The sequence below is a fragment of the Furipterus horrens genome, unplaced genomic scaffold, assembly GCF_987537825.1.
Source record: "Furipterus horrens unplaced genomic scaffold, mFurHor1.1.pri manual_scaffold_16, whole genome shotgun sequence".
Classification (NCBI taxonomy): Eukaryota; Metazoa; Chordata; class Mammalia; order Chiroptera; family Furipteridae; genus Furipterus; species Furipterus horrens.
Window position 1 is genome coordinate 4419782 of NW_028327186.1, and position 24175 is coordinate 4443956.

Genomic DNA, 24175 nt, shown 5'->3' on the forward strand with positions numbered 1-24175 from the left:
AACCAATATCACCCCAATAAATGTGAAAAGTCTCTGAGCTACAGAAATAGCCAATAGTTAACATTTACTTAGTATTTATTACATACCAGGCACCATCCTGGGCTCTTTACATGAATCATCTCACTTAATCCTCACAATGACCTGATTATGTAGATATTATTATTATTATGCTCATTTTACTGATGAAAGGCGAAGCTCAGAGAAAAGCAGTTTGCCCAAGGTCATTATCAGGGCCTGCGCACTTGACCGCTAAGCACCGCTGCCCCTTGCCGATGTGTCTATTTCATATTCTGCTCATGTTGTAACACGCTCGGACCCTGACTCGGTCCTGTTAACTCTGATTTAAATGGAATTCCACCGACTTTGGGGATCTGATCATCGAGGGTTGGAAGGAGGGCTTCTATTGGCACGCTCAGTAAACCGGGAAACCTTCAAACTATAGAAAGTCGAAGCAGGAACTGAAAGTACAGCAGAACAGGACTGATTATTCAGGGTCAGAGACAGAGAAAAGCAGTTCGGGGCGGGAGTGGGTACAAAGATGGAAACAGCACCCGTCGCTGTTGTCACCTATTCTGTGCCAGGTGTCTGCCTTCCTCCTCTGCTAGTCCCAGGGTAGCCCAGCCTAGCAGGCTGTTCTGTCCCTGTTTGGAGGCTCAGTGCGGCTCAGCACCCTGCCCACACCTCCCTCATTCTGTAAAAATGATTACAAAGGAAACACCTCTAGGCATGGAATAGAGGTAACAAGTTATCTGGAAAATTTACTAACCCAAAATACCACACTTGATGGATACACGAGGTAGTACAGTACTCTTTTTTTTTTTTTTAAACTTTGAAAAATGCAAACTTAGAAAATCTTAAATTTAGAAAATCTATATGCTATGGTTGTGCTAAGGGGGGGACTTTTCATTTGATGTCCTATTTTTAATTGTCTGGTATTCTTTTTTAAACTACCAGTATGGAGGGTTTTTTTTTTAACTTAGTGAACATTTTTAGCAAATTCGAGGCTTTGTGCCAAGAAACAGAAAGTGGCAAGAAAATGCCATTTGGAAGGGCTAGAAATTCAAAGCAGACACACACACACACACACACACACACACTTCGGCCACACACTTCCACTCTGCAGCATCAATTAAATAGAAGCGCTGGGGCCGGCCCCATTAAATAGCACATATTTTGTTCTTATATTCCTTATTGCCTGAAGACTACTGTGAGCAGGGGAATAGCAGGAAAGCTCTCCCGCAGAGAGCGAGCCACTCTACATAATATCTGCACTAAAACTGTTCTGTATGTGACCAAAAAGGTCATAAAGGGAAGGCCGGTTTTCTTGCGAGGCTAAAAACGGGCACGTGCACTGAGCTGGGTCTCAGGAAGCAGTCAGTGCCCCGGGGTAGCTGCTGACTGCACAACACTCCCCTGCTGTCCCTCCAGCGTCCCCAGCGTCCCCAGCATCCCCAACGCCCGGCCCCTGCCCGGGTGCGAGCCCCGGTACCCTCCTAGGCGTGATTACCCCTGGTGCAGCCCCGCCATCGGCGTCTCTCTCAAAGGAAAGAGCTTGGGGTAGACGATTGTAAACATGGGCTCGCTGCAGCGGTGACAGTGCCCCAGGGGGCATTGTAGCAGCTCCAGGAGGCTTCTGGGTAACGAGATGGGAGACAGGAAGTTCAAATCTGGAACACAAGAGAAAATCATGCGCAAATTTAAAAAAAAAATCAGATTTCCTTACACTAGGCTTCTTAAAATATTTCTCTGTTAGCAAGTCAATTCAGTTAGTTAAAAGTACTGCGTGTTGAAAATTCTGTTATCTGCGAGGCATGGACTAAAAACCTAACATTATTTAGAAACGAGAGATGCTTTTACATTTTTGATACGAAGAGAAAACTTAAATATACTCTTTTAAGAGCAAGGAAGCTGTTCTGAGGTAGCGGCTAGGAAAGACCATAAGCCCAGGTCTGCACGATCTTACCAGGGAGGGTCTGCAAATGTCTGTAAGAGACCGAGAACAAAAACAGGCCTGGACTGAAGACTAAAACAGACTTCCATTCAGTTCTTCCTCGATCGATTGGGCATTTAGAATCAATCAAGCTAAATCACATTGACTGAAAAGAATAAAAAGGGGGAAACAAGAAATTGAAAGAAAATGGAAAACCACGACACCCGGCTTTTCCTTGGCTCAGTCGCACGAGCTGACATGAATCACAACAGGCTGCTTCTTGCGCAGCTGGGGCCGAGCTCCAGGACAGAAACACCCGAAGCAAAGTCCCTGGGGCCCAGGCGCGTGTGAGCGCCCACATCCCTGGGTTGTCACTGGTGGTGAACATCTAGCAGCGAGTGAAACGGTCATAAAGAGGGGAAACCTAAATGCCATTGATTCATCTTTGGGAGGAAAATACAAACTGCCTTATCATCTTTTCTGTATCTGTGCAGATTTAATAACCATTTAGAAAAATAAAATTTACTCATAGGTGAATAACTGCAATATATATTTTTTACTTAAAAAAAACACAACTTGGTACTAGACATTTCTGGAAGGTTCACGTTAGATCTTTTTATGGAATTTTATTCAAAAGCAAAGTAAACATTAAGCAGTTTTTAAAATACTTGAAACGTATTTTTCTTATTAATATCACCTTTCGTAAAGCGTCTCTGAGAGCCATTCCACCACACCCGTGAAATCCACACGCGGCCAAGTCCTTCCAAACCAAGAGCTGGCGTGCTGTGGTAATACCGTGGCAATACTGAAGGTCGTTTCCTAATCTTTCTTCTTTAGATATATAAATTTCTCAGAGACGAGGAGGCTGTAAGGCACTCAACTTTGCTTTAAGGGTGAGACCTTAAAACATTCAGAAAAGCGCCCTGCCCAGGCTTCTAACAGCACCAAATATAAACCCCCAAATATCAGTTTCCTTTATGGAAACCACTCAGCTGAGTTTCACTTTTAACCTCTGTCCTTTGTGACCGGAGACTGTGTTTCAGTGACGGTGCCTCTGTCTAAGAGGGCGCTGAGGGGGTACGTGTGGATAAAATAGGAAAACCTTTTTTCTTGTATTAAAAAAAGTCCCATCGCACAACAATGTGAATGTACTTCATGCCACTGAACTGAATACTTAAAAATGTTTTAAATGGTAAATTTCATGTCTTGTATATTTCACAATAAAAAAAAAAAGAGAACCCCCAAACAGGCCGCCTGGAAGACTATTCCCAAGCCCGCCGAATCAGAACGGCCCGCGTACCTCTGGGGGGGCTGTGGCAGGCGTGATGCAGGCTCCGCATGGCCAGCTCTTGCAGGGGCAGGATGCGGTCCCTCTCGGTGCCGATGGCCTTCACCTCGGCGGGGAGGAACACGGTCAGGGGGCCCGAGGAGAAGGAGAGCAGCTTCGCCTCGGAAACTTGGACGGGAGCGCCGCAGCTGCCGAAAGACGTGCATTCACAGCCGTGTGAGCAGAAAGGAAAGGCTACAGGTGCCAATAAAAAGGTGCTAATCAAAATATACATTGAAAGTCTTCAGGCGCCACGCGTGGGACTGCCAGGGTGCTTTGCAAAGCGAGCAGATGCGATCCCGCGTTCCTTAAGGAAACCCGGGTTCAGGGGTCGAACTCCATCAGTCGGAGCTGAGCTCAAATCATCGCTGAGGTCCAGTTACTTCCAGTAAGGACAGACCTTGAAGGCACTCTCCTTCACAGGAGCGACACAATTTGTTTTGTAAGCGCTACTTGTTCTCATTGGATGACCCTCTCTTAAGTTTATGTTTACTGAAGTTTTCAAAATCAAAAGGAAAAAAGGACGCTGGGAAGTTATTGTACCTTGGCTTAATAGAATATTTTGTGTGGAAAATACCCGACAAAGCAAACAGATTCTTAATGGTAGAAGATAACTTTATTGGGTCCCTGCATAAACTTGTGGTGAAAATATTCTTGGCAATGCAACTGAATAAGCCCAGTCACAGCCTTTGCCTGCAGCCGCTCCTCACCAGAAGGCAGAGAAGGCCTTGTTCCTTTCGCTGCAGCTTACCAACACCCGGGAGTCTGATCTCATTCTACCTCCTGTCTGAGGCCACTGGTTACCTAAAAGTCTTAACACTTCTTCTCTAACGACAAGCAGGTGCCAGCAAACCTCGGCTCTCCAGATGTAACTGGAATCATCTCTAACCTCAGCTGGAAGCAGGCAATGAAGGCGAGGGCACAGGGCTGAAAAGTGGCCCTTGGCGTGTTTGTTCATTAGGAAGTTCTTCCATGTGCTTGCTCCTTCCACTAGAAAATGTTTCCTGAGCACCTACTAGATGCCAATCAAGATACTTAAATTAAAAACAAACGAAAACCAAGATGACCCCCTTTCCTTGGTGAATGCAACAATTACAATGTAATTGTTCTAATGTTGGCTCACAGGAGACGGAGTGCCCGACCCTGTCCAGGGAAGATTTTACAGTTTGGTCTGGGCAGCAGTCATCACTGGTTTGTCTCACAATAGATGCTGGTACAACTTCAGGGTTTTTTTTTTTTTTCTCTCCCATAAGGGAATGTCTCCTGTGAGTTCAATAAAATTCACTGTGGAACAGATCAAAAAATGCAAAACAACTAGAATAGTTAAATAATTTTGAAAAAGAAAATTGGACTAACATCACCTGATTTTAAGACTTATTGTAAAACCATGGCAATCCAGAAAATGTATTGGTATCAAAACAGACAAACAGATCAATGGACCGGACAGAGTAACCAGAAGTAGACCCACACATATGGACAACTACTTTTCAATGAAAGCACAAAGGCAATACCGTGGAGAAAGAATAGTATTTTTTAACAAATGCTGTCAGGAAAACTGTATATCCATATGCAGAAACAGGGAGCTTCAACTATACCTTGCACCATATATAAAAATTAACTCAAAATAAGTCACAGACCTAACTGGAAACTTAAACCCTTAAAAACCCCAGAAGATAACATATGAGTATTTCTTGGGGGTAGAAAGCTATAACCCTTATGAACAATTTATGAAGATGAGGAAATTAATCCAAATTTTACTTTATAGGAGAGAGCAACGGGGGGTGGGGTGGGGGAGAGAATTGGGACAACTGTAAAAGAACAACAATTAAAAAAGGCAAAAAAATAAAAAAGTTAATTTTACTTTATAATTATTGTTTCTTTCCTAATATGGAAAAAATGAAGATGAGAGGTTTCTATCCAAAATGCTATTATGTCATGTGGCCATTAAGTCTGGAAACAGGCAAATACATAATAAATGATTTTTTTCTTTTATGTTATACTATGATACATGATCTGATGATTAGATTTTTGTATCAACTGGGCTAGGCCATGGTACCCTGATATTTGGTCAAATACCAGTCTAGGTGTTGCTGTGAAGGTATTTCTTGAAATGAGATTAAAAGTTAAAGCAGTAGACTTTGAATAAAGTTGATTAATCTCTATAAGGTGTGTAAGTCTCATCTAATCAGTAGAAGGCCTCAGAGAAAAAGACTGAGGCCCCTCGAGGAAGAGGGAATTCTGCCTCTAGAGCAGTGGTTCTCCACCTTCCTAATGCCGCGACCTTTTAATACAGTTCCTCATGTGGTGGTGACCCCCCCAACCGTAAAATTATTTTCATTGCTACTTTATAACTGTAATTTTGCTACTGCTATGAATAGTAATGTAAACATCTGATATGCAGGGTATAGTTTCATTGTTACAAATTGAACGTAACTAAAGCATAGTGATGAATCACAAAAACAATATGTCATTATATATGTGTTTTCTGATGGTCTTAGGAGATCCCTGTGAAAGGGTCGTTTGACCCCCAAAGGGGTCGCGACCCACAGGTTTAGAACCGCTGCTCTAGAATGTCTTCAGACTTAAAACGCCATATCAACTCTTCCCTGGGTCTCCAGCCTGTCTACAGATTTCAGACTTACCAGCCCTCTCAATCATGAGCCAATTCCTTAGAATAAATCAATTTCCCTCTCCCTCTCCGCCCCCTCACCTCATTCTCTCCATTCTGTTGCTATGGAGAACACATGGTAAAATATCATTACTTGTTTCCAAACTTTATAGCCACACCAGTATGAGACCCCTGGGCCAAACCATAAAACAATGAAAACGTAGGATAAAAAGCAAGCAAATCATTCGTGAACATGGACTTCATACTGTTGCTGCCTTAATAGCTGCTGCTTCTTAACCCGCTTGTGGATGAACTCTACATGGACACTGCTTGAAGAATTTAACAATACAGAGTGACAGATAAAGGTTCAGAAAACCGAAAACTAGATTTTTCCTAATGCTTTTCTGGTCTCCAGTAATTAACAAAGCCAAACTACTAAAAAGGGTCACATGAGCAAGGAAGTGGATCCTCATTTTGTCTGAGGTCTAATTTCCCTTTGACAAGTCTTTCAGCAGAAGTTCCTGCTCTTCACCACTGGATATAAAGAGCTAATTAAATCAGTTTTAGGATCCATCTATTATATGCCTCTCTGCCTGATACGAGAGAAGAGGAGCAGCTTTGTAGAACGCAGGCTGCCAGGGAGAAAATCACAAGAGTTAGGGACCGTTCTGCTGGCCACGGCCAACCTCCCTTGACCTCATCAGAGATGAAATATCCACCTTTATTACATGAAATGATGCAGGAGAGAGGAAGGCCTTTTCTGTCTCTGCTCTTGAGAAGCTAATAGAAGGGCCTCAAACCCTTGGTTCCAGACCAAGGAGAAGTCACGGGCGCCGTACATAGCGCAGAAGCCGAGTGTAAACAATGAAGCAGATGACAACTCTTACCACCACCTTGTTTTGTGACCTGGGACAATTCACTTCATCTCTCTGAGCTTTAGTTTCTTCATTTCTAAGATGAGAAACTATCGCAAGGGTTGCCGGGAGGGTTACGTGTAACAGATAAGTCCATCAGTGAGCACGTGACTGGCACACAGTAAAGGTCAAGTAATGCTTATAGCTGTGCGTTCTTTTTATTATTGTAACAAATGATTCTTTTGATAATATACTATGCGGTGTGGTGGTTACATTTTCGTACCTCCTTGGCTGGGCCATGGTACCTAGACTGTTTATTTGGTCCAACACCAGTCCAGATGTTGCTCTGAAGGCATCTATTGTTACAAACTAAGGTTAGCATGGTGATACTCCAGTGAAGGCAGAGGGACTCAGCTCTGCAAATGCATGGGGCACATGGGTTAAACGACAGTTGCCACCAGCTAGAGTGTCATATACATGGAAGAGAGAAAACCAAGTGCGGGAGAAGGCTGGAAAGGTATCTGTCTTAAAAGCTAGTGTCACTCATCTCAATAAGAAACAATCACGAAATGAACTGTCAGTAAGGAGCAAGGGAAGCCCTATGATATGCTTCTGTTCACAATGAAAAGAAATAATTATTAGCTGGAAGTTATTAAGCCTTGGTATCTTTGATTTCTAACGCAATAGGTTTTTTTTTTATTATTTCTGATTAAATGCCGAGATGGTTACAAAAAGGTTGTACATTTGAACCCTTAAGTGAGTTATTAAAATGAGTTAAAACCTATTACAGATCTTAGTACTTTTGAAGTGGTTATGTGATAACTTATAACAATTACCACATAATTTCCTTTCAACTCAAAGTTTTCAGAGCTGCCTTCAACATCATCTTAAACAAGCTAAATGAATAGTGAGATTCTTTTGCCACTGAGATTATACTCCGAAACATGTATGTGGTGTAGCAGATTAATTCATATTATTTTCACATTTACCATTCCACCTGACAAAGAGTTAAAAGTACAGAATGAGTTTGAACTCCCTTCCCAACTTACTCTATTTTATCCTTCAGAAGGTACAGTATGTCATCCACACACTCCTTATCCTGGAGACTGCTACTAGATTTACCCTCTTTTGTAGCCAAAAATAATAATTTTTCTTTTTCAGTTTGAAATAACAGGAAAAGGAAAGGGGAGAAAGGGATGTGCAGAAGGAAGGAAACTATGCCACCCAGAAAGAATAAGCCCTGGACCGGATAGTCTTACTGTCAGCTTGGCAGAGCCTCCTTTAACGCTGAGTTTTGTTTTATCTGAGAATGCACTTAATTTACTTTCGTTCTTGGAAGGTATTTTTGCTGGTTGCTAGGTGGACTGCCTTTTTTTTTTTTTTTTCTTTAGCACTTTAAAAATGTTGTTTCACTGTTTTCTGGTCTTCAAAATTTCTGATAAAAAGGTAACAGTATTTTGGAATTATTCCTTCGCACACAATCTGTCATTTTTCTTCTGGCAGCTTTCAAGTCTTTCTTTTTATCTTTGGTTTTCAGCTGCTCTGCCTAGGCATGGGTTGTTTTATAAATTTATACTGCTTGGGGTTGGCTCTCTGAGCTTATGGAAAATGTAAATTTATGTCTTTCATCATGTTTGGGAAAATTTCAGACATTATTTCTTTAAACATTTTTCTTGCTATTACTGCCCCCTTCTCTCTCTATTTGCCTTCTGGGATGTCAATTACACACCTATCAGACTTTTTAATAGTGTTTGGCAGGACCCCAATGCTGTATTCATTCTTGTTTTCCATCATTTATCTCTGTGTGCTTTGGACTGAAATGCTTTTATTGGTCTAACTACAAGTTCACTGACTTTTCCTCTGTTACACCCATTCTGTTGTTAATCCCGTCAGGTAAAATTTTTATTTCAGATATTATATTTTTCAACTCTAGAACGTCCACTTGTTTCCTTATTATATATATATCTTTTCTGGTCTTTTCATTCACTGCAAACTTACTTTTCTTTCCTTCACTGAGAATAGTTCTTTAAATTCCTTATCTGTCAAACCAAACATTTGGGTCATCTCAGGTTGGTCTCTGCTGATTGTCTTTCCCCGTGAGAATAGGTCCTTAGTCCCTTGAGAATTCTCCTTATTCTTCATACGTTATCTAATTTTGGGTTGTAGCCTGAACACCGTAAAACGTATACTGCAGAGACTCTGAATTCTGTTATATTCCTTAAAAGGAATGTTAGCGTGTTTGTTTTAATGAGTAATTCATTACTTCATTGGAATCAAACTGCAAACTCTGTCTCTTGAGTAAAATCACACTCTGGATTTTTTTATCTGTAGCCAGGCTGCCCCATGGAGGAATGGTTCTGTCTCCAGCACTGCTTGCCTGGCCTGTGTAGGTAACCCTACATAAAAATGAACTGTGATCTAAAGGATACATTTTTTTGGCTTACTGGTTTAACTCAGAACTCAGAATGGATTTCTTATATAAACAATTCTGTTATCTCAAGTGGTTATACGAACAAACGATTAATCAAGACATTTAACCAATTCGTACCCAAACCCAGCTATAATTGCTTATTTACATAAGAAGCAGCAAAGCAGCAGCTTTGATTATTTTTTCTCATCTAATCAGACAACCAGAAAAATAACTCTGGCATGGGACCACGTTTACCATTAGGTTTTCCTGAGTAAGCTAATGTGCCAATTACCACTCTCTCAAATTCAAACATGGGAGAGGACTTCTCCTTCTGGGCAAAATGTAAAAGAATTGAAGGCATTTACTCCTGTAGTAAAAATGTAAAAACCACAGACAAAATTAAAATTATACTTTGCTATGAGATTAGTAAAATCCACGGAAGCTGTGATAGGTGACCTCCGAGAGGGCTCCCAGGATCCCCCCTCCCAGTCTTCAGTCCCTTAGGTGGCCTCCCCTTCCAATGGAGAGGGTGAACCTGCGCAATAAACAGGATGTGACTTTAAGGCTAGGTCATAAAAGGTAGCCCCATGCTCTAAATTTCCATCATTCCACCTCTCTTAGGGTATTTTTTTTGCTTTGCAAGCAGGCTCTGAATCCACTGAACCACACAGGCCTGGCTTTCTTAGGGTATTTTTTTATATTACAGTTGCTTTTATGTATTAGGATAAATATCTAAGTTATCTTTGTCTTTTCCACAATTCTTAGCACAGTGCTAACTTGCTAGTTAAGGGTCAAGAACTATTGGACAAATAAATGAACATATATATGATAAGGAGGTGCTAAGTTTATTCACATTTCCATGAATATCAAATATAACTTTGTGAGGCTTCTGCGATTTCCTGAAACTGTGCAATATTTGTTCATTGCTATTTTCATACCTGTTTATATGTTTTATACCGGATTTCTATTTTCCTTCTGCAATGTGAATTATACATAGGTCAGCCTTTTTTATAGTGTGCTGCAGGTTCCTAAAGCTGTGCCCTTTTGTTGTGTTGCTGCTTTGGTCTCTTAGACTCTTAATCCGAAAGGAGTAAAGTAATTGTTTCAGAGAGAGCAGAGGACATCAGAGGCCACGTGTTCATCACTTCCAGGCCTACATCTGGGCCAGCGCGCCATGTGTTATCAGCGGAGAACAAAGCGGGCCTGAGCCTTAGGTTCTCAGCTGCAATATCATCTCCTTACAGAGAATGAGCACCAAGTCTGTCCAATCAGTGGCTGTTCATTTGGATCCCTGGTTAGACTATGCTCTTTTGCTCAGCATTGTATGGCCACGGTGGCCATACAGAGAAGTTACTCGGTAAATACTCACTGAATAAACAAGTGGACCAAATTCCTTGGTCAGAACCAGGAAGAGCCCTGGCTGGTGTGGCTCAGTGGATGGAGTGCTGGCCTGAGAACCCAAAGGTCGCTGGTTCGATTCCCAGTCGGGGCACATGCCTGGGTTGTGGGCCAGGTCCCCAGTTGGGGAGCATGCGAGAGGCAACCGATCAATGTATCTCTTGCACATCAATGTTTCTCTCCCTCCTTCTCCCTTCCTTCCCTTCTCTCTAAAAATAAATAAATAAAATCTTAAAAAAAAAAAAAAAAAGAATCAAGAAGACCATTTTCTAGGCTACAAACACTCTTTTGCTCTTTATATCAGATTTACCTCAGAACCCTGTTCTATTCCTTACCCCCTTTTCCCCAAGCAGCTCCCACTTGGACTTGGAAGGGGGGCATCCCCTTGCACATATTCAACAGATACAAGAGATTTTAAAAGGGGGGCCCTTAATTCTGTTGTCAAGGCATCAGTAGTCAGCATCTATAAGGATTCTGAATACATTTTGCCATAAATATTGCATAGGTGGCTGCCAAATGGGTGATACGACCTTTGAACAGGCAACTCTGGACTAGAAGCACCAGGACTGCACGTACGAGAAGTGTGTGCTGAGTTAAACCAACAGACTAAAAACACCTTTGGCTCACAGTTCACGCGCAAGGAGGGCTGTCTACCCTGCAAAACTACCAGTATTAGAAAATTGTCTGATACTCTCCTTTTAATCATTATTTTATTTTCGTATGGCAACTAGCAAAGGAAGATGTTAATAGTAACAATAAAATGTAGACTACTAGCTAAAAATCTGCATAATTTGCCCCACGATTTATTTTCTCAAAGATCTGCAGCTCTTGGGAAAAAAGTCTCTTTCTCTGCTACCAGATACCAAGTCGAGGATTAAAAAATATCTCTCTGCTCAAAACAAAGAGAACTTTCTGGCAGTCAGTAACATCCACATCTAAACACCAAAGGAGAAGGCTCTTTGTCTTAATTGTGGTGGAGACTAGCTGCATTTCAGTGTAGTCTCTGAAGACTTTGGTGTGAGTAACCTTGCCCTTGAGGCTGGCTCACATCATTCCCCGGATTTTGGTGATGGAGGGCATTTTACTCACCACTTGGAGGAATTAGGCTCTATTATCACAGCTGTCACATCAGCTGGAGAAAAATCAGTGGGCTAAAACACTCCACCACACATTCTGTTATCTCTGATCCACAGAAGGTTCTGGAATACATCGCTGAGCTGGAATTTCATCTGCCTATATAGGCACTGAACTCATCTAGGGTTCTTCCAAGATAGTAACTGTTCAGTGTCCCCTCACTTATCGCGGGTGTTACGTTCCAGACCCCCCAGCAAAGTAGGAACCTTACATTTATTCTACATTCTTAAACCTACGTCATTTTAACAACATACGTATACAGTCCCGCAAAATCCCGCGAAATAGTGAAAAATTCACGATAAATAATTAAATATAATATTTTTAAAAATCTCACGATACAGTGAGGCTGCGATAAGTGAGCCGTGACATAGAGGGACTGCCGTATAATTTTTCCTAAGGGAAGGCCACTACTCCTAGGGTGGCCCTCTCTGGAGCGATTGCTGCTCAGTGCCCGTCCCCTGGAGCCACGCCAGCCGGGGAATGGCTGTCCTCTGTGTACAAACTTACTGTCAGCCCTTCTCTCGCCAGAGCCGCACGCAGCGGGAGCCAGGTTATGCAGGGTGCTGGGGATAACAAGGGGAGTCAGACACGCTGGCTGCGGAAGTGAGAAAAGCGAGGCCAGTTAAAAGCAGGTGCTGGTGGCTCAGCTGTCCCATATGAATCCCAAACCACCCTGGGCACCGCTTGAAGGTGGCTCTGTCTCACTGTGGTAGGAGGAGCCGAAGGTGCCTTTTGAAAAGCCCGACTGAGAAGGAAAGATTATTGCTGCTCCGAAAATAAGCGCTGGTCTTTTCCCATTAACTGAAATACATGCTTCGGTTGCTGGAGTCATGATTTGTATTGAGGGGCTATTTCAAATGTTGAGTTCTAAATATAGCCCAGTGGCAACGTTCTAGATACCAGGGTGCTCCGACAGTGAAACTGTCAGTGCAGTGGAGTGCAGAGAAAGGAAAGCTTTTAAATTAATGCTGATATCGCCTGTTCCTGTGACTGATAGTGAGTTTACAGATTCATTTTTGTTTCTTTTGACTGAAAATTAATCAACAATGTACCGACAACTCTCAGGGAACTGAACTTGAATTACAACACTCGAAATTGCCTGCCCAGTATTCTTAGCTTCTAAAGGTATGTGGTTTAGCATATTAAGGCCAGAGATAAAATTGAACAGGATGATCAAAACAGCTTCTCTCTTCTTCGGTTAGATCATGACCAAATAATGAAACAGAAACAAAGGTGGCCAAAGAGTTGAGCTCTGGGATAAAATGAAAGTCGCCTTACCCACTACACCCGATGACCTTGTTGTACAGGTAGGACGGCAGGCCTTTCAGGTGAATGTTGTTATCCACGTACACATATTGTAGTTCCCGGGATCGACCTAAATCTGGGTCAGAAAGGAAAGTACTGTAATTCTTATAATTATGCACCAACAGAATGCGAAAGGTAAAATTTAATACATACTATTAGAATAATTCAAAATTTCTATTCTGGAAGAGAAGTTGTAGATTTAATTCTCAGTGTGAAATTATGTCAGTTGGAATGTTAAGATTCTGCACCAGGAAACAGGACTGTAGGAAAATTACTTAACCCACCTGGACCATGATTTCTTAAACTGTAAAATGAGATAACTGGAAATAGAACATCATTACATTTACTTACCGTATAAAAATTCTATCATTTTTTTATAAACTCTAAGTTTAAGCATGAAGTTTGTTACAGGTCATTTAGTTAGTTTCATTTTTCTCCACAGGAAGAAATGTGAGCCAAACTAAGCCAGCAGGTCAGCCTAAACAAACGGAGTTCTGCCCCCATCCCCAGATTAGTGGGTCTCCCTTCCCCTGGGCAGAACGGTGGTAGGAGCGGTAAGGAAGGGCTAGAGACCAGGTCCTGCCTGGGCTGGGGTCTCAGGCAAGAAGCAAAGGGAATCTCAAATCCCAGGCCTCCAGTGAGGGGTGAAGGTGGGGCCAAGACCTGCAGACCCGTGAGTGGGGACTGGAATGAGTGTGTACCAGGAGTGGGAAGAGTGAGGAACAGGCCCCCCAAAGAAGGGTCTGCAACAGAAACAAGTGTGCGAGGAAGAAGGAGCATCCAGATGTTTTCCCGAAGTAGCTGGGCAACGGGAGAGCAAAGACTGGAGGAGGATCCAATAAGGAGACAAGGCAGGAAGTACTGAAAACAGCGTCTGGCAAGCAGAGGCAGTGGAGATCCACGGGTCAAGGTCATCCTTTCCAGTCTACTGTGCACCTCAGAATGTTTACCAGGCTTTCTGGCTCTCTGGGCCACTCCTGGCATTCACTGGGTGGGGCTATTTGTCCAAGACCAGAGTCCTCAGCGGTCTTGCTAACCCTCCGCTCCCCTGAAGAACATAATCTGTGACAAGTTTACTAGAGTTCTGCTTGCGAAAATAGGAAATAGGGAATAGGCTGAAGAAGGTCTCTTTCCCCTTGTCCTTCATTTGGGAAAGACAGAGCGGCACAAAGCTGAATTAGGAGGTCCTTAAGTGTATTTACATTTCAAAAGGAAAACCATTTACCCATTAAGGACCTCTTAGGCACTAGCTAGACCTTGGGGATATAGATGTGAGTACGATATAAGACAAACAGGAAAAGTGATAACTGTAATACAATATGACCGTTGCTATTAGAGAAGCTTTATAAAGTCTTACGGGTTGACAGATGGGTTCTGGACAATTTGTTACAGAAAGTGGGAGAGGGTTTAATATGTGATTGAGGGTAGGAAGGGCTCCTCATGGGAGAGGGCAGGGAAGGGTTAACACGACCGTCTTTCCGCAGCTAGTCCCTGCAGAACCAGCCCCCCAGCAAGTTACAAAGAGAGGCCAGGTCCCCAGTTGGGGCATGCGAGAGGCGATGTATTTTTTTTTTTTAAAGAATTATCCTTTTACTTATTTATATTTTTAACTATTTACTTATCTATTTACTTTAAGAGAGAGGGGAAAGGAGAAAGAGAGGGAGAGAAACATCACTGTGTGGTTGCCTCTCATGTGCCCCCAACTGGGGACCTGGCCCACAACCCAGGCCTGTGGCCTGACTGGGAATCGAACCAGCGACACTTGGTTCGCAGGCCGATGCTTAATCCTCTGAGCCACAGCAGCCAGGAGAGGCAACCTATTGATGTTTCTCTCCCTCTCTTCCTCCCTCCCTTCCCCTCTAAAAGTAAAACAATAAAATCTTTTAAAATTATATAAAAATAAGAATATGTTTAAGGGCCATTTTTAGCTTTTTTTTGAACTGTCTATTCCTATCTTACGCCTGTTCTTTCACTTACTAGCCACGTGAGCAGAGCCTCTGTTTGCACGTGTGATAAACAGCATAATAGCACCCTCAGCCTTCCCAGGCTATGGCGGCTGAATGTAAAAGCAAGCTGTGAAATTTAAATCATCGTACAATATGTTTGTAAACATAAGGATATATAATTAGCAAAATAATATATACCGCTACACTAGTAAACATATATAAACTTATCGACTTATAAAAGGCTATATACATTTACAAAACACAGATGAGGAAATACAGCTAGAAATACTAGAATCCACTGGCGATAAGGCCTCAAAATTACATGAAGGACTCCTGTTCTGGATATCTTCACTACGTCTCTGATATGAACACAATCCTTTCATCACAGATAGAAATCTTCAGACTTTACAGGCATATAGAAAACTGGGATATTTTTATTTTTTATTTTTAAAGAAACTACACTGATAAAATCCAAACAAGCTCTCAGCCCAGATTTGCCTTTCAGAGCCCCTAGGGGCTCCAGGGAAGAGTCTTCATGTGAATTTATGCAGCGGTAAGGAGTGGAGGGCACTCATTAATTAGCAAGAACACAGTCCTGTCAGATGTCCTCATTCTGCTATTTACAGAATGTGTGTCCCTCAGTTTCCCCGTCTGTATAAAAGGGGGAAATAATGTTGTCTCTTAAATTTAGGCATTACTAACAAAGTTTCTAAGTTATCAAGGAGAATTCTTAGCACACAGCCTCCTCCAATATATGGCAGTTATTCTCATTATTATTAGTAAGTGACAGATCTGGAAATGTGCCCTACAGGTCAGATAAGAGAGAATTCTCCTCGGCATGCAGCCAACGGTGCTAACACTCTTCTGAACTCTAACTGCACAGAAAAGTGGTGGAGGAAACAGCCTCCAGAGACAGTGACTCACCCACTCGTGCCAAGGACACGAAATGGGCCGTGAGAGCGGAAGCGCCTCTGTCCTCTCGTTCACACAAAAGAGCGCGTGCAAGTTACATGAGGCTACACGCCAAGACCGTAACGCCGAGGTAAATAAAAGCTGACCCTTGCTACTTCTTACACAGTTAAGTCTTCTCTCCTATGCTGCTTTTAGAGGAAAAAAGGAAGCATCGGTGACTTAAAATGCAATTCGGTTTAGACCTTATCTTGGGTTTTCTGAGAATTCTTTGGGCAGCTCTTTGCCTGGGGAATGTCATTTTTATATAGTATGCCCACGACGGAATGGACTGTTTTTTATTGAAGCTGAAAGAAGACGTGCACCGGCTGTGTTCAGCTCTATGACGTGTTAGCCACTATACTGCATGGACGTGAGGACTTAACATGACACTGGAACTGTCCCGGTCACATGGTCTCACACAGACTAAGAAAAAGCAGTACCCCAATGACATGGTGCCGAGGGCTCTGGAGGCAGAATGGAGTCTGAGCCCTGGCTTTCCCCTTCCTAACTGCTCCACGATGCTCCAAACCGGCTACCTCCCCTCTGAGACGGAGAGCATAATACCCACGTCACGGGCTTGTTCTGAAGATTCGACCATGTACACACAATGCCAGCTCGATCCCTTGCACGCTACCCGGTGCTCAAAACATCTTACGTTTTTACCTCTCTCTTCTGAGCAGAAACAGAAGATCACAAAAGAGGGCAGAATCATAAAGAGAAGCAGGCGACTCCTGCTTTAGCTGACACAGCACAGCCTGCTTGCTGGCAAGGCTGAGACACCTAACACCCAGCAAGGTCACAGGCTGGAGGAGCAATGTAGTGACAACCTCGTGAGCGCCAGGAAGCCGTGCGCTGGCGAAACCTCCAGCACAATGGGATGGCATTTGGAATCACGCTGAGGCTGAAATATAAGTATTTTTGCCTGGAACAGCTCTGAGATATTTCTTCCATTCTGAAAACAGAAAATCGTCATTCAATCGTTAACCTTGGAAGATACCATTGATCTACTGGCTAATGAGCTGGTTTGTGTTCCTCCTTCCATTAATTTTAATGTACCAATATCTTGCAATAAATATCATGCACTAATACGTTTTCAAGTTTCTGTGCAAAAACGCTCAGTACGTGAACCTCATAAAGCAGGGAAGCAGACATCTGCATAGATGCTAAAGCAGCAAAGAACTTTTTCATGTGGCTTTTTCAAGTGCTGTTCTGTGTCTAAAATGGTTTCCTTTTTTTCCCCCAGGCTCACAGATCAAAGTATTGTTACTTACAAATTAGCAAAAGCTAGCAGTCTTCTACAAACTCCAGTTCTTTTTTTATTTAACTTCAAGGCTCTGGCATATGCGGTCCACATGGCTGAGGACGGAACAAAAAGGCCCTGAGCAGCCAGGCGCTGGCTTTTTAAGTGCGCTGTAAAAGCCAGCGTGGAACGAGGGCCCGGGCCACGACCGACCGGGATCTGTTTACCACAACCTGACCAGTAGAAGCTCATTTCCTTTACAAAAAAAAAAAAAGAATGATGTAGTCTCTTTGACAAAAAGATGGAGCAAGAGAAATCATAGCACCAAAGCAAGAGACCAAACTAGGTTGTTTAGAATGTTCTAGCAATATTAAGCCAGTTATCACAGTTTGACAAGTCGGAGAGATATTTTTAGTCATAATTATATTTTTAATTCCTATAAAATGTGAGTATCTTCAAAGTGAATTCAGAGTAATTTACCGTGTACTGAAAAATACTTTAAAATGAATTTAAATTACCTACAGGACGTCTTTTACAAAGAGAACATTTCAAGCATTTTTTCAGAATAATGAATTGTTAAGTGCTGGCTTCTTCAAGTACATTTTCATGCACTCCATTAACTCTTTTACATAATCATAGTCTTTCTGATCTAGTCAACATTTACAAAACAAGGTAAGATTTCACAGTGAATGATGAATTAATAAGATGCTTTATACACAGAAAATCAACAGCCGTTAAAGTAAAATACACTGATTTTAATGAATTGGAATAACCGAAGTGTCCCTTTGCTGCTGGCTTAAATATGCAGGTGTCTGCGCCTCTCCTTCTGCTCCACAGTTCAGGTAACAAAGGAAGTCTTACAAGCGATGGGACAGACACTGTCCTAGATGCTTGGGGTACGAACGTGAAGACACACACAGCTCCCACCCTTTCTTGCTGTCTACGGGGACCATCGAAATCGTTCGTACTGACTGTCTGCTTATGCAGTAGTTATGAATGATACCAGCGTTTGAAATGGATCTTACTTAACTCTGACGGGAGTGCTGTGAAGTAGGCATTAACGCTACCCTGTTACTGAGACTTACAGACATGAAAGAGCCTTTCTAAGCCCCAATTCACACGGCTACGAAGGGGCAGCGCTGGCATTCAAATGCAGGGCCGCCTGCTTCACTACGACGCTAGTGAGACAGCCTCCCTCAACGGATGGCTTCCGCAGCAGCAGGGCAACCCCGCACGACGAGTGCGTGATCCAACCCAGCCGGTGGCAGGGACGCCGGGGTGCCCGGAGGATGGGCATGGTGCCCACGCAGCCCGGCCCTGCCAGCGAGACAAGGGGTGAAGAGGATATGACTTCGTTTCCTTGAACAGACCACATAAATGGTGAGACAGTTGTGTCTTACAGATTGAGGTTGGTAATTTCAGGAAATACCAATAATGGCTTCAGAGACGACCCGAGAGAAGGGAAGCAGACTCCATGCTGACCGCCTGGCACGGACGCGAGGCCTACAGGAGCGTACCTCCCAGTGCCAAGGCCGCCAGCGTGGGGAGCAAAGCTTCCTCATTGTGCCCCTCACCTTGGGCTGTTGCTCAGCTGGACTTGTGCCTGTCTCTCCCCTAGAAAACTCTGAAGAACTCTCCTGAAAACTGCGACTAACAGAAACTACCATTCTTGCTTTAAAGTCAACTGACAATATCTTCCAGCTTCACTAGCTCCTGTCACTACTGAGCAACCTCCAGGCTCCAGAACCAAATCAACACACACTTTGCTGGCAAAGACTCTGCTTGTGGCTCTACCCATCATGCTTCTGGTTTTTCTAAGTTTCACATCTGTACCTGTTAAAGAATGACCCACAATTCTCTCTTCTTCTTTTTTTTTTGAATTGGCATCTGAGAAAACAGGATTAACATTTTCTTATTAATCACTCCCTAACCCCAAATCTTATCTCAAAACTTAAGAGGAAAATATACATTTGTTTGTTTAAGGCTCACCTATTCTTGGTAAACTTTTCTCCTCACATATTATCTTAGCTAACACAATATGATAATTTATTCTTAGTCAGTATTTATTATTATTTAAAGTCGATGCCTGGTCCATGCTGCAGAAGCCATAGTGAGTAATCTTACTAACTCCCTAAGAAAATCTTAAGGCAAAAGCAAAGGCCTAATGTGATGAAAGAAATCCAGAGCAGAGGTTTTTATCGAGACCGTGGAAAAGGGCCAGATGAGGAAACAGCACCAGGAGGAAGAAAGGGATTTTTGTTACGAATACTTACAAAAAGAGTTCAGAGAGTAGCAGTGAACATCCATTTTCTTAAAGAAATAAACATTGCACGGTTATAACCTGACTCCTGGAAGAAGGTCTGTATGGACTATAATTAATAGAATAATTCCCTTTCATTTTTTCCCCTCGTTTTCAGTGGTGTTTGAACCTTGTTTCCAAGCCCTGTGATCACTTTTCTCGTTATGCCTTTGAGGAGAGCGTGCTCAGCAATCCCTAGGGAACATGAGACAGAGCACGGTTTCCGTCGTCTCTGGGTCTCTCCTGGAAAAGCAGCCTTCAGACCTTCTACACAAACACAGGAGAAATTCCAGTCTCAGGGACTGCTGGTCTGCACCAGAACAAACTTCTCAGCACTGAAACTTATTTAAACTACAGACCTTGCAAATTATTCCCATTAAACAATGACCTCAAGGCAGGAGTTCTTCAGACTGTAGCTCAGATACATACATTCAGGGTTCAGAACAGTACTGCTGATATCTGTCTCTAAGTCTGAGATGACAAAACGGTTAACTGGTGTCCATCCAGTTTCCATACTGGTTTGAAGTTCAAATAGAGCCACTGTATAGACAGAAATATTTTCTTTAAAAACAGTAAAAAGCAACTCTTTGCCCGACTTTCTAAGAAAATAGAGAATAGGGATAAGAAGTAATACTCCCCCACCCCAATATATAGAGCTAGCAGATTTATGTCTTATATGCCAGTGCGATAAGAGAAGGGATTTTAGCATGGATTCTAAAAATGTCTACATGCTCGTTTCTAAAACTGCACTGCTACTTAGCATAAACTATACGTTTTTCTACACACGGTATCCAATTCCTGAGAAGACTACAACTACTCCCCCAGTTATAAGAGGGCTAGTTTTACGTCCCTGTCCAACTCACACTGGATAATCCATAGAAACAAAAGAGCTGTTGCATCGCTCACCGCACAAGTCTTGGGCACAGAGAGTAACTAACTCTTCCTGAGAAAATGAGCCCTTCGCTCTAGAACCTCCAAGGAAAAGCTCTGGGACTGCTCTAGAACCCAAATCATCTTCCACGAGTAGGAAGCTGTTCTCTGCTAACTTTCAGCGGGAAATTCTATAAATCTCAACGTCACTTGCCAGATGTTCTTGTTAAGAAATCACTCGTAGTTTTCTAACTTAACAGTCAGAATTCCACCTGCTAACGTGGGTGCAGCTCTTGTTTTCTTCAACCACGGAATTTGTTGCTGACGCTGAGTTTAGCGGACACAGCACTTCCTGGGGGGCTAACCGTGGCCCCTGTGTCAATGCGTGCATGAGAACCCTCACGGTACTCATATCTATTATTCAACGTTAAGTACCCTGTAAACATTACTGAATAGTCAGGTGTATTAATTATGCAAGAGAAACCAGGGACATTTGGTAAAAAGGCCTTGGAGGCAAAAACTCGTTTCTTTGTGTTTTGGGACACTTTCCAAAGCCCACGGGTGAATCACAACTCGGTGAGCAATTTAGTGTAAAGAGCTATGTTGACTCAACAACAGACAGACACATTTCAAGGCCTCTTTTAAGTCTCTAGCACTAGAGTCAAGGGGTTAATTTCCCTTCGTCTCAGTGACAGACACCTCTGTGAATAATGCTGGCTTGTAGTCATTCTATTGCATCTTTTAAGGTGGAAAGAGTGTTAATGACTTAGATGGTATTACAAGTGATTTAAGTCAGCCTTACGTATAGCATCTAGAGTGGCGCTTTGAAATAAAACATGCTTTTCTCCTAAGTCAAACTTCTTCGGGAAGAAACAAAATTCAGTATGGAGCCCCCCAAATAAAATCCTTACCTCCAATCCAAGGCAGACATATTATAGCACCCATTTGAAAAGCTTTCAAGTTCCCATATTAGGCTCACAGAATCATGGTTAAACATGGGGACCTTCTATGTGAAGACATGAACTGTGTATATTTATACACACGGTATCTCTGGCTATTGTAAAGAGGCAGCCCTACTTGCTACGTTTCCAAGAACAGGTCAGTCCCCTGAGGAAAGGCAGTGAATGAATCTGTAAAGAAGTGGGTGAGAGAGAGAGAGAACCGCCATGTCGGGTTGCCCAAAGAAGACTTTAAGAGATCAGAGTCAGGATACTCTGTGATGATGATGAAGATCAAGTTGACAGAAACATTAACAGTCTTCTCAGTTTTGTTTTGTTTTTTTTTAATATCATGAAGGTGGATTTGGAAAAGGAATTTATTTAATTCAGTGGTGAGGAAGAACATAATTAAATCTGCAGCTGTCCTCCCATGAAGTTTGTGCATTTGAAACCGTTCCTTGAACTCCTTTCTGATAAACCAAAGCTCAGGCTGACGCTAAGAACTCTCCAGAACAGAGTCAAATGGAGCATGCACTGCGAGGTGGCGGGGCCAGGCTCAAACCTGGGGCTTTGGATTTGTAACTTGTCCTGTGTAATTGTTCTCTAACCTATGGTTCATGTAGCAGGTACAATTATTCTTTAAAACCTTCCTTTTATATATGAAATTTTTCTCGCTTGAAAGACAACTCTGTTTCTTTGAAATGTAGCTTCCTTCTGAAATGATTTTGTTAATTTCATAAGTATAGAATTTAATTATATTTATAGAAAAGTAATCTTAAATTAGACAATTATTTGTTATTACTCAAATTGATCTTCATGTCTCCAATTTGCTTTAAATTGAAAATAATACTGGTTAAAATATTTCCTTTCAGGGACTAGTAAATTATTCACTTCATTGCCCTCGGAGATAAATTATTCATTATAAAAATGCACTTACGAGTAAAATCATATGATGCTCATTGTGACATTGGGGCTTCATATTTTAATTTCCTTAAGTGGCACTTTTGCGTCTTACATGTTAACAAAATAACTCAATTCTCAATGAATATAGAAGTATTGTTTTATTTAAGACCTATGTTCTTTAATGTCAGAATGGGCCAGCTACAGAAACCTACAATGGAAAATATAGTATGTTATTTATTAACTAGAGTGATATTTCTAGCTCAGCAGGCAGTTCGGCCAATTTTAACCCTTCGAGTGTCAACGTCGCTGTGCGTGCCACTGACAAATTTTCCCAAAAGTGCCAGCGTCGCTCCCAGCGACTCTTTCTTCGATGGCTATAAATGTGAATAACAATGGAATAATTCATATTTTACGTTTTGTTCTCTCTTTTTTGTATCCCAGGTTATATATTTATATAATTTTTTCTCATGTTGATCCAAATTTGGAATTACGCATGGCACTCAAAGGGTTAAAGTCTTTAAAATTTTGTCACCTGGTTATCTGGCAATGCTAACCATTAGAATACCTGATACAAATGTTTCTACACAGACATCAACATCTAAGCAGATATATTTCTACCAGCAGTTAGCCTTTCATATTGCTCTATAACCCGTCAATTCTATAGTTACATACATAATGCATACACGTATATATATGCTTATGTTTTAATTCGTTTCTCAGGGTAAATCATCTCATAACTCAGATGTTTTGTCCCTACTCAAATTTTGAGCACAGATTTCTTTTTATAAAACAAGAAATCCCGGATTGAAACAAACTTCGTTACCTGGGTAGGGTGCTTCTTCATTGCAAAGATGGATTTAGAGAGGCGATCTTCAAGATAAACAGAATGAAGAAAACTAACCGATCCTTCCTAGTGAAGGAACGGAAGGCTTTCCACCTAGTTCTCGGGCTCCGTTGCTCCCCCAGAGATACACGATCACTTACCCAGTGGCAAGAATGCAAGACGGTTTCCAGCCATGGAGAGCTCGTTGAGGCTGGGCAGCTGGCAGAGGCGGCGCGGTACGCACCACAGAAGGTTTCGGTCCGCGGTGAGGTACTGCAGAGAAAGGCACAGATGAAGCCTCTCGGGTAAAGTTAGCAAACGATTGGTAGAAATGTCTAGTGTCTGCAGCTCCTTCAAATCGCCAACCTCTACAACCAAAATCAAAATTAAGATAAATCGCATCCTGATTAAATTAATTCAACGAAATGAATCAATACTGTAACAGTTCAACCAAATAAAACCAGTAGCTGCAGCTATTTCTATAGGTATGGATGCTGAGGCACAGGGTTTCGGTCTTGTATGCAAATAATCCAACCTACGTAGAGGTCTTGAAATGAGCCTACTACATTTTTTTTTGAATGGAGAAAGTGTTGGCATAGAGAAAGGAGAGACACGAAGGGGCGACTCTGAGCCCCAAGTCTGTCTCTATGGCTTCTACTTCTTGATGAATCAAACACTGTTGCTCAGGTGAGAAAAAAGTCACTCCAAGGTACCTGGTGTTTGCTACCTTTGTGACTTTACCGAAGCAGAGAGCAGGATACTTAAACATAAATCATAGTCTCCCAGTAAGTGCACCTTGTTCATACGAAGTAAATACGAACTTCCTGGACTAACAATTAGAATGTCTTTGGAAATTTTTTATAATAACAAAATGAAATTATTGGTAGGCCACTTTTTTAGATATTGTCCAGCCATGTGAATCCCTTTTATAAACCCATTTAAAATGTACATATCCTATGAAGATTTCTTTAACTCCACACACACGAAATCCTTCTGTTTACTCCAATATTCCGTCATTATTGCTCTCCATATTTGTAATCTGTTCCCTGGTGAGTACAGTTATGTCCTTGTCATTCACTAAATCACCATGTCTGAAGGCTGGGAAGTTCTTTACAAGGAGCTCTGTCCTCCTCAGCGAAAATGCCCGTGAACCATCTCTGAATGGAGGAAGCCATCTCGGGGGGAAGGATGCATCCTCTGTCCTGGGACTGAGGCCCCAGAGGAAGCTCTGTGCAGGAC

General features: G+C 42.2%; 1 protein-coding gene across 1 annotated transcript in view; it reads right to left on the reverse strand.

The window, feature by feature from the left end:
• Window positions 1–24175, reverse strand: part of LRRC28 (leucine rich repeat containing 28) — a 66950-nt gene that overhangs the window by 5662 nt on the left and 37113 nt on the right. Inside the window, exons 6-9 of the mRNA XM_090263738.1 lie at window positions 23098–23304; window positions 12940–13042; window positions 3231–3406; window positions 1508–1667 (exon numbers count right to left, since the gene is read on the reverse strand). Of these exons, the coding sequence (XP_090119864.1) occupies window positions 1508–1667; window positions 3231–3406; window positions 12940–13042; window positions 23098–23304 (646 nt within the window). The remainder of the gene's footprint in view (window positions 1–1507; window positions 1668–3230; window positions 3407–12939; window positions 13043–23097; window positions 23305–24175) is intronic.